Here is a 10,893-nt window from a genome sequence, read left to right as displayed (position 1 = left end):
GAACCTCTTGGCAGGTCTCTGTGACTGAGATCAAACTAGGTCCTGATATCTGCCGAGTTACCTGTACCATCCCTGAGGGAAGCAGTGGGCAACCTCAGAGTCATAGCTCCAGGTTGTCTGCTGTCAGTGGCACAAGAGTCCCGATAACAAGTGTCTTTCCCTCTGCTGTAATTCTGACTCGTATAAGTTAAAATTATTTCACTGCCATGTTTTAAAATCATAAGGATAGTGCCGGGCATGGTAGCACATGCCTTTAATCCCAGCACTCGGGAGACAGAGGCAGGCGGATTTCTGAGTTCAAGGCCAGCCTGGTCTACAAAGTGAGGTTCAGGACAGCCAGGGCTACACAGAGAAACTCCGCCTCAAAAAACCAAAAAAAAAAAAAAAAAAAAAAATCATAAGGATAAAGCTCACCCTAGGGTGCCTTATTTATTTTTCTATTACTGTGATAAAACACCATGACCAAGGGTACTTATAGAAGGGAGCATTAACGTTCCAGAGGGACAGGAGTTCATTGCCAGCATGATGGGAAGCATAGTGATGGGCGGGCAGGCATGACACTGGGTCAGAAACTGAGAATTCACATTCTGATCCACAAAGAGAAAGTAGTGAAAGGAAACACTGGGAAATCCTTTGTAACTTCAAAACTTCCCACAGTGACACACCTTCTCCAACAGAAAAACCACACCCCCTAATCCTTCTCAAACAGTTCCACCAACAGATGGCCAAGTATTTAAACAAATAAGCCAGTGGGCTCATTCTCATTCAGACAGCTCAAGGGGCTACTGCTATCTATTCTATCACATCTTATGAAAGAAAGGGCCAGCTATGGTGGTGCATATCATTAATCTCAACCCTGGTGAGACAGAGGCAGCCAGCTCTCTGAGACTTTGAGGGTAGCCTTTTTTACATAGTGGGGGAGTTTCAGGCAAGCCATGGCTAGCTACATAGTGAGAATTTGCCCTTTAAAACCAGGAGGAGACACTTGTGTGACAGAAGACAGTCACTGTTCTTTGTGCCATCCCTTTATTCGAATCACCCCATGTGAGTATCACAGAACGGGTGCAGGAGCTCAGTTGCTGTGATGGATAGACACAACCCCAGCCTGCACACATGGGCTACAGAAAGCAAGCATCTCAGAGCATCAGCTCTGCTACCTGCTTCAGGGCGGATGTCACTGTGGTTAACATTGAGAACCCACTGGCTTCTGTGAAAAATATTATTGGGGTCACAGAGCCTCTTTGGGGGGTTGACATGTTGCTTTGGCATTCCCCTTACCTCTCATGATTCTCTGTACAAAGGAGAATGGCACCCCCATGGCTGTACTTTCTTAGCTGCAAGACTTGAAGAACCCTTACTCTAGCTATAGCTCACTGCATGGAGATTAAAATGGAATGGCCATTTTCACCCCAAGTCCACCCATCATCGTACTCCAGAACCTGGTTCTGAAGATGCACATATCTGAAGGTTGACTGTGGCCCTCATCTGAAAAGGCATAGTTTTGTGTCTTTCCATCCTCTTTCATGTTCTCCTGACTGAACACTTTGGCCAGCAGGGTCCTGTGAACATCCTCCTGTAGGAGGTAAAATGGGAAATTGTCAAGTAAAACAAGATTTGCTGTGTGGGTGGCCTAAACCTACCTGCTTCCTTGTTGTCTTCATTCATGTAAGAGAAGCACTGTGTCTTTCCAGCCAGCCAGCCACATATACAACACACACACACACACACACACACACACACACACACACTTATACTCACACACACATACACACCATATGCACACAAATATATACACACATCACACACACATATACAGTATATGTGTATACACATCCATGCATGCATACACCACCCTATATGCATATACACACACTATACATACGTTTACAGGCACAGGCATGCATATATACTTGCTGGTCATTACCAAGGTTTTCCCTTCTTTAACTCATTCATCTTCCACTTTAAAGCATTATGTGAGGCATGAGTGAGATAGTTACAAGGGTAAAGCGACTTGCTGACACCTTGACTTCAATCCCTGAGCCCCACCTAGTAGAAGGAAGAAACTGACCCCCATAACTTGTCCTCTGACCTGTATGTAGTGCTGAGGCAGGTTAGTGAACACACACACAGTAAATAAATAAATGTATCTTTTGAAAATTGAAAGTGTTATATGCACTTTATGAATTCAGCGACAGGAATAATGTATCTTTTCATACCACAACCTTGATGGTACAGTAATTATTAAAAGGGGAACTGGCTTAAAAGCCTACTAGTAGAATGAAATAAACCTAACAGCAATGTGAAAGACATCATGCAAAGGAATGAAGTGGGTCTCCAACTGCTAGTGTGAAAAGGTTCTCTTCCATTATCAAATAAGAAAATTGGCTGGACAGTGGAGGCGCATGCCTTTAATCCCAGCACTTGGGAGGCAGAGGCAGGCAGATTTCTGAGTTCAAGGCCAGCCTGGTCTACAGAGTGAGTTCCAGGATCGCCAGGGCTATTCAGAGAAACCCTGTCTCAAAAAACAAAAATAAATAAATAAGTAAATAAAAGTAATATAAAAGAAGAAAGTTGAAAATAGATTTTGTAACACTACCCCTGTAACAAATGATTTGAAATGATAAACATCTGCACCCAGATAACATCTAAGAGATACAGTCAACTATTACCATGGTTTTACCTGAAGAACTGAGGGCAATGAGGAGAGATGAGACAGAGGGCTTTCTCTGTACTTACTCTTGTACTGCAAGGCATTAAAAATTTATAGTTGTTTATATGTATGCATGTGTGTCTGTGTGGGGGTGCACAAGTGTGGGGTTGCAGGTGCACACATTCAAGAGTGTGGAGGCCCAAAGCAGATGTCTTTCATTGTTCTCCACTTTATATGCTGAGACAGGTTCTCTCAATTGAACCCATAGCTTGATGATTCTGCTAGTCTAGCTAGTTGGCTTGCTTCAGGCATCCCCTGTCTCTTCCTCCTGGCAAAGGGTGCTACGGATCTGAACTCCGGACTTCATGTGTAGCACATACTTTACACACTGAGCCATCTCTCCAGCCCCTTATGTAATTTTTTTTCAGGAATATATTACTCTTGTAATTTAAGAAGCCACTTTGGAAGCCACAGTAGGTACTGTGCTGGCCACAAAGGCTGTTGACCTAAGTTCCATCCCCAGAAGGAAGCCATGAAGAGGTGGGAGAAGAGAACTGACTCCACAGAGCTGTTCTCTAGTTTCCACACTCACGCTGTAACATGTCTGTCCCCTCCCAGGCACACACATCACACACATTAACACAAAATAATAATAAACTACATTAAAATTGTACTTTAAACAACTCTAAAAATAAAATGTTAGAGTCAGCATTTGGTGACTCTAGTGTGAACACACACACACTAAATAAATAAATGAAATAAATAAATAAATAAATAAATAAATGTACTCTTAATTCTTAAGAGTAGAGAATACTGAGACCAAGCAGTTTCTAAAGCCCACCCAATACTTGTTTGTATATATCAGCCATACCGAGCTTGGTGGCTCAAGCTTGTAATCCTAGCACCCGGGAGACTAATGCAATTGGATTACCATGAACCTAGGGCCTGCTTGAACTACGTCGAAAGTTCCAGGCCAGCCTATTTGAGATCTTGTCATCAAACATAAACAAAGACAAAAGGCAAACCTATTCAGAGGGGTGCAGTTCAGTAAACACGGGTTAGAATGTAACATCAACAACACACTTGTTTGTGTAACCTGGACATGGTGGCCATACCCAGCACTGTGGCGGTTATGGCAAACAGCTTGCCACTGAGCAGAACTCAGATGTGGGGTAGAAACTGCCAGGCAACCTGTCTCCAACTAGAACGAAGCAGTAATGTGGGAGGCACACCCTGTATGGGGTTCCAAGTGGAAAACCCCCACTAAGTACAAGCCACATACAAGCAAGAAGAAAGCACATCTCTGAGACTGGCAGCTTTCAGGACTGCAGTGGGCAAGAAAGAATGAAGTCTATGTGTGCCAGGGACAGAGAAGAGTAAATGCCTGCACCCAAGATTCACCCAGGACACACACATGCATACAAGCAACAGAGAAAGTCAAAGGCCCAAGTCAGATGGCAGGGGCCCAGCATTTGCCAGGCAGAGAGCAGCAAGAGCTTAGAAACGTAGAAATAAGTAAGCAACCAAGGAAGTGTCTATGAGGCAGCGGCTGCAGGCGGGCACATGGCAAAGCCAGGGATGGTGGCTTGGGTGGAGCCAGCACCTCTCCAAGGGCTAGTCCCCAACCAAGTCAGAGAGGTGTTTTCCTCTAGCTGTGCAGGCCATGGGGTGATGCTGTCAGATCCCCTGGATAAGAATGAGGGTCAAAGTGTGTAGCTGGATCATCCAGTTGGCGAGCATTTGGTGTGGAGGCTGTTGCCATGGTTCTAAGAAGGGATGAGACTGGGAGGTGAGTTTTGCTCCCTGGGTGGGAGGCCAGGGAAGGATATTGTCAGCAGCTAAGAGTGCCACTCAAGGTTCCCATTGAACTGCCCCCTTGCAAGTCCCCTTGATGGGAGGTGCAAGTCCCTTCTGGTTAATGTCTGGTCTGCTCTGCTGGAATCTCTGTAAATTTTCTTTCCACTCAACCTCCAGACAAGAAGCAAAACCACAAAAAGACACTACTGCCAGCAAAAGAAGTGGAAGGGCAGGAGGGTCTAGAATTCAAGGCCAGCCTTTGCCATGAAGTGAGTCTGAAGCAAGCTTGGGGAACCTAAGAACCTATCTACAAGAAAAAGGGAGAGTGGACACTCCTCTCCCTTCATGTCCTGTCACTCTCATATTTTTTTTTATTAAGATTTAATCTTTATCCTTCTTCTTTCAGCCACTCTTGCAGAAGAACAATTCCTAAGGGTCCCTTCCAACTGTTTTCTCTTCCCCAAATCTCAGTTTTCAATTCCCCCCACTTGTTCTGCAAGGGTGCATACTCACTCTGAGTTCCCAGGCCCCTAAAAGATGGTAACTTTTAGGGGAAAAGAAGGTTGACTCTTTGGTGGGGACTTTGGGTGACATCATATCCTCACATAGGATGTGAGGTTACCTAAAAGATGGTAACTTTTAGTTACCTAAAAGATGGTAAAAGATGGTTACCTAAAAGATGGTAACTTTTAGGGGAAAAGAAGGTTGACTCTTTGGTGGGGACTTTGGGTGACATCATATCCTCACATAGGAAATCAGCTCTGTCTGCAGCTGGCTAAAGGAGCAGTTACCCCGACCCTACACGCCTCCCCCCACCGCACCTCCTCCGCCCTGTTCCTGGGCCCCTCCCCTAGAGCCCTAGCTTGACCTGAGGTGCTTGCTGGTGGAGAGCACACCATGGCCTCACCGTTGACCCGCTTTCTGTCGCTGAACCTGCTGCTGCTGGGTGAGTCGATGATCCTGGGGAGTGGAGAAGCTAAGCCACAGGCACCTGAATTCCGAATCTTGCCAAAGAAAATGGACGCCGAACTTGGCCAGAAGGTGGAGCTGGTGTGTGAAGTGTTGGGGTCCATTTCGCAAGGATGCTCTTGGCTCTTCCAGAACTCCAGCTCCGAACTCCCCCAGCCCACCTTCCTCGTCTATATAGCTTCATCCCACGACAAGATAACGTGGAAGGAGGAGCTGAAACTGTTTTCTGCCAAGAGGGACACGAATAAGTACGTCCTCACCCTGAACAAGTTCAGCAAGGAAAACGAAGGCTACTACTTCTGCTCGGTCATCAGCAACTCGGTGATGTACTTCAGTTCTCTCGTGCAAGTCTTTCAGAAAGGTTTGGAAGTGGAGGCTCCCATCTCCTGGGTTTTGGGGGTCACTTCTGAACAAGTTTCACGCACAGATTCCCTCTTCTTAAATCTCTTGGGGCCTCTTGGAGGCGACTTCTACACTGTCCCCATTTTACAGACCAGAAAGCTGAGGCTGAGGTGCTGGGTGGGATTGGAAGTGATTTTTAAACGGCCTGGATCTGGGCTGGAGTCTGGATGCATGTGTGATCCTGCCCCTGTTGGCTCCAGGATAGAATTTTGGTATTGACTCCAGCTTTGGGTTGGTGGAGGGCCGCAGTCGCTTAGCTGCCGGATCTGATCTAGGCACATTGGCCCCAAATCACACTTGGCTCCGCGTGTGCGAGCAGCGGAGTAGCTCAGCACGTATCCAGGGGTTCCTTCTTCCTCTAGTTAAAAGCTAGGAAAAGGCTCCTTCTTGGGTAAAGGCTAAGTGGAAAAGGGCTGGTGCATCCACAATCCCAGCTTGACCCGCAGGCACCCTGTTGCTTTTGCAGTGAACTCTACTACTACCAAGCCAGTGCTGCGAACTCCCACACCTGTGCCCCCTACCCGGACATCTCAGCCCCAGAGACCAGAAGATTGTCGGCCCCGCGGCTCAGGTTAGGTCCTCTCATGGTGCGCGATTGAGATAGGCAGATAGCCTGGGGTGGAAAATCCTGATCTTGGAGGGAGACCTGGACCGGGAGACGTGCTGGGAGCAGAGTTGGGGGCTGTCCCAGAGGGTTTCTAAATTCCATTCATTCGGATCTTGTCAGTGAAGGGGATCGGATTGGACTTCGCCTGTGATATTTACATCTGGGCACCCTTGGCCGGAATCTGCGTGGCCCTTCTGCTGTCCTTGATCACCACTCTCATCTGCTACCACAGTAAGTCCTGGGGAGCCCCCCCCCCCCCCAGAGGAGACTGCCTTGTGCTCTGGGAGGAGTCTGTACTTTGTGCCTGCTCCAGAAAGCCCTTCAGGGAGATTAAGTTTAGGTTGGGGAAAAGGGGGAGGGCGTTCCAGCTGACCTATAGGACCAGTGTAGGGTTCTTTCTTGAAGGCAGGAGACAGGTAGGCCACCCCGCTGCTCTTTCCACCCTCTGGGAACTTTTCAGAACAGAACCCTGTTCCAGGATCCCCAAGAGCAGCCAAATCAGCAGTTAGCACAGCCAGGATGATTTAAGCACACTAAGGAGGGGTCTACGTAACCCTGAGACCCGGGCCCAAGAAGGCTGAGTCACAACCATGACTGGCTTGAGATTTGCCCTTGATCCCACCTCACAAACCATTCATTCCTCTGAGTCTATACAGGTGGTTACACCAACCAGGTCAGCAGATTCCCAGAGCCACTCACATCTGCATTTACAACGCCTCTCCCTTCCCAAGAAAGGGTTTCCTTTCAAGTTGTCTAGACTAGCCTACAACTAGTTAGGTAGCCTAGGATAACCCCAAACTTCTGATCTGATCCTTCTGCCTTCCTTCATTTTGGGAGTGCTGGGACAACAGGCATAGGCCACCAAACCAAATTTAAAATGTTTTCTTTTATTATGTATTTATGCATTTATTTATTTGGGGTTTTTTTTAAGGCAGGGTTTCTCTGTGTAGCCCTGGCTGTCCTGGAACTCACTTTGTAGACCAGGCTGGCCTCGAACTCAGAAATCCGCCTGCCTCTGCCTCCCAAGTGCTGGGATTAAAGGCGTGCGCCACCACGCCCGGCGAAATGTTTTATTTTTAATTGGAACTTGAGGAAAGAGTAGGCAAAGTAGTGTTCACTCCAAGTCTGAAGAGTTCTGAGACTCAAAGTTCTGGAGCAGAGGAAGCTATTGAAACGGTATCTGGCAGGTATTCATTCTCCCTTCTTCCTTGTCTAGGGAGCCGAAAGCGTGTTTGCAAATGTCCCAGGTGAGTAATGTCTCTGATCTGTAGGTCTGCTCACCCTGGGCAGCCGTGGTCCCAGTGGCGAGGTTTGAGAATCTTTCCTAGAGAGAAAGGTCATGCCAGCGAAGTCCTGGTGGCAGGGGACCAGGAGTCAGCCAGATCCTGAACTAGGAGAAGCAGAAAGCTGGTGAGGTGCTGGGATTCATTCCTGAGAAAAGGAAGGACCACAGAAGTGCTCAGTGGGACAGCAGCAGGACTGACTGAGTTGCAGGGGACTAGCTGAACGCGGAAAGATGTTCAGTATTTTCAGGACCTGGAGTGAGCTTGGTAGCTTCTGCAAGACAATTACTTATGCTTACTTTTTCGGAATACTCTCATTTTGAAATGTAAAATAGAAAAGCCCGTCCTTGCACTAAACCCCGGAGCTATGCAAATTAGTTCCCTAGACAGTCACAGGTCCAAGTCTCAGCCTAAAGGCAGAGGGTTTCTACAGGAGCCACTCAGGTCTCTCACTTTTAGTGTGACATTAAGCTCAGCACTGTGCTTGGTTGAGGGTGCACCTCACACCCTTCTGGATTCTCAATTTTGGGCTACTGGGATAAGAGTCAGGCCACCCGCTGACTTAAACCAACCAGCTTCTAATCTCACCCTCCTGGGACTCAGGAAGGTGCCAGGAAGCCTAACTGGGCATAGATGCCACTTCAGCTACCTGAGAGTTGTGTGGCCTGAGGCAGGGTCTTTAAACTCTCCTGAGCAGTGCAGACCCCTCTTTGGGTGCCTTGAGAATGAAAGGAAATGGTGGCTGAGTTGATTCATTCATTAATGTCTAGGGACAAATTCTCAGACCCATCAAAAACTGAGGATGTGTGTGTGTGCTGGTACTACTTTAAAGAGGTTCTAGCCACAATGATAGTTGATCTCTTGTGTCTCTTTGTCTCTTTCAGGCCGCTAGTCAGACAGGAAGGCAAACCCAGACCTTCAGAGAAAATTGTGTAAAATGGCACCGCCAGGAAGCTACAACTACTACATGACTTCAGAGATCTCTTCTTGCAAGAGGCCAGGCCCTCCTTTTTCAGGTTTCTTGATGTCTTATGTATTGCCCTCTGTATTGTTTTAGTAGGGGTGTGATGGGGACAGTTTCTTTTTCTTTATGAATTCTCTTTGACACAAAGCATACTTGTATGCATACAATGGGGGTAATGAGCAGACTGTAACACCAGAGCTAGTTCCAGTTTCGGGGTCCATGTCGCTGGTGGCCTCAGCACCCACTTGATATAAATCTCCTGTCTGCCCATCATATAGAAGAAGCTGAAGATCAGAGGTGGGAAACAGCAGGATCTGTAGACCCGGAGAGAACCCAAGCTAGAGGGACCCTCACTAACTGGGGCAGGGATCTCACCCCCATCCCCTGAGCTCTCTCTTTAGTATAGCATGCTTGTGCCTCAAACTGCAAGGAAGCAAGTGGTATGAACCTGTGATCTGCTCAGCTCTGGCTGTGAGCATCAGATGTAACAAATTGAAGTCAGGAGAACTGCCCTTAGCAGTGCACCTGGACATCAGAGCCCCTTGTAAGGAACTGGGAAATTGCTGGCAGTCTAGTGGAGCGGTACAATAAATCTGGAAAACAGTCCCCCCTGTCACTGAAGACTGTAGTAGAATCCAATTAAAACTATTCAAACCACCACTGTGAAATTCCTGTAGAATTATGATTCTCTCTGCTCTTGGACAGCAGAGGGTGAGGTTTGACAGATACGACTCAGGCATCAGAGAAGCTGCAGGCAGGCCCTCTCCCATGTCTAAACACGAGACTTGGATGTGCTCCTGGGATCACCAGCATGCTTTATACTCTATAAACATAGAATCCTTGGAGAACATTCCTTAGCATCCCCCCAGAAGGCAGATGTAATGAGGCAGAGTAGATGTGGAGGAAGAGGCTAACGGTCAAAACTGCTGCCCCAGAGCTAATTTCCTCTCACAGTACCATATAAGCAACAAATACGATGCAATAAAAACCTGAAGGAACTAAGAGTCACCCATGGTCCTCTATCTATTGTTACTATCATTTTATATCTGATTATTTCCTATGCATATATATGTAAGAAAGATTACACCCTGGGTTTTACACAACAGTTTTTGTAAGCAGATTAAGTAAATAAACATGTATATTATCATTTAATGGTTAAATAGCATTTCATAGTTTGGTTGTATCCATTTAGTATTAAATTGTTTCAAACTTCCCCCTACTATTACACTACTAAACTTTGCACAAATCTCTGGATTTTTATTTTGTTTTTTTCATTTGTTTTTGTTGTTCACGAAAGGGTCTCATGTATAGGGTAGACTTGAGTTCCCTGTGTAGCCAAAGATGACCTTGAATATATGACCTCTCTGGCACCACCTCTGAGTGTTGGGATTCGGGGGGAGTGCCGCTATGCCCTGTTTATGTGCCGCTGTGTGTGACTGTAGGTGATTAACCTCTCAAATATTCATGTCAGTGGCAGCTCGAGTTCCTCCCTACCTGCCCCAATGTTCTGGATTCCCGAATGAAAGATGAGCATGCACACACACACACACACACAGAGCCTTATATTTAATATGCCTTCCTTAATCAGCTCAATGGTTGGGCCACTCCCAAACTTCACATTACTAACACCTCCCCTCCGATATTCCTGAATTATTACTTACTAAAATCTATATTCCATCTTTGCTACTCTAGACCCAGTGGGGGTGAGGCAATTCCTGGCTCTTAGATGATTGGCACATTCTCTACTCTGCAGCCCTCAAGCCTAGATCTTATTCCCTTCCTGGCATGGTATTCTTCTTTTCTCCCTGGTCCCCTTGACCTTGAATCCTAAAGTCCTGCCTCTGTTCTGTCTCTGTCTCTCTGCCCAGCCATTGGCTACTGGCAACTTTATTTAACAATCAAAACCAACTAGAGGCAGGGACCCTCAGTGTCTTACACATGTGGTTCTCATGCAATTTTGGGAACCCAAATGACATAATACAAGCATTAAACCAAATCCACGACACTGCAGGTATAAACCATACAAGCATTCTACCAACTGTGCTACACTGCCCAATCCTGACACGTCTTTCTTTAAGGTATGCACCTGAAAGTAAAATGATCAGGTCTTTCTCCTTTCCCACGGTCCATTATCACATTGGTGAAAATGGATTGATCAACTCTTCTATTGCCTTCCTTTTCTCTTGGTGACAGATGAGATGACAATTCTCCCACCAGCAAT

General features: G+C 46.6%; 1 protein-coding gene across 2 annotated transcripts; it reads left to right on the top strand.

The window, feature by feature from the left end:
- The first annotated feature begins 5,183 nt into the window (after positions 1-5,183).
- On the top strand, positions 5,184-9,837 carry Cd8a (CD8 subunit alpha). 2 transcript variants are annotated; one of them, XM_021165502.3, is made up of 5 exons: positions 5,186-5,777; positions 6,285-6,389; positions 6,546-6,656; positions 7,642-7,672; positions 8,593-9,836. In XM_021165502.3, the coding sequence occupies exons 1-5, from the start codon at positions 5,345-5,347 to the stop codon at positions 8,642-8,644; spliced, it is 732 nt and encodes a 243-aa protein (XP_021021161.1). In that variant the 5' UTR covers positions 5,186-5,344; the 3' UTR covers positions 8,645-9,836. The 2 variants fall into 2 exon arrangements, with proteins under 2 accessions (XP_085696671.1, XP_021021161.1); XM_085840545.1 differs by lacking the exon at positions 7,642-7,672 and having other exon boundaries at positions 5,184-5,777; positions 8,593-9,837.
- Positions 9,838-10,893: the final 1,056 nt, after the last annotated feature.

This window comes from Mus caroli, unplaced genomic scaffold (genome assembly GCF_978045245.1).
Source record: "Mus caroli unplaced genomic scaffold, Mus_caroli_1 scaffold_7, whole genome shotgun sequence".
Taxonomy (NCBI): Eukaryota; Metazoa; Chordata; class Mammalia; order Rodentia; family Muridae; genus Mus; species Mus caroli.
This window is presented reverse-complemented; position numbering and strand designations above follow the sequence as displayed.

What these genes read in the sequence shown, in the direction of transcription:
- Cd8a (XM_021165502.3), top strand. Translation starts at nt 5,345, where the DNA reads ATGGCCTCACCGTTGACCCGCTTTCTGTCGCTGAACCTGCTGCTGCTG. An exon ending in CGTGCAAGTCTTTCAGAAAG is followed by an intron (nt 5,778 to 6,284) that starts GTTTGGAAGTGG and finishes TTGCTTTTGCAG; the next exon opens with TGAACTCTACTACTACCAAG. An exon ending in CACTCTCATCTGCTACCACA is followed by an intron (nt 6,657 to 7,641) that starts GTAAGTCCTGGG and finishes TTCCTTGTCTAG; the next exon opens with GGAGCCGAAAGCGTGTTTGC.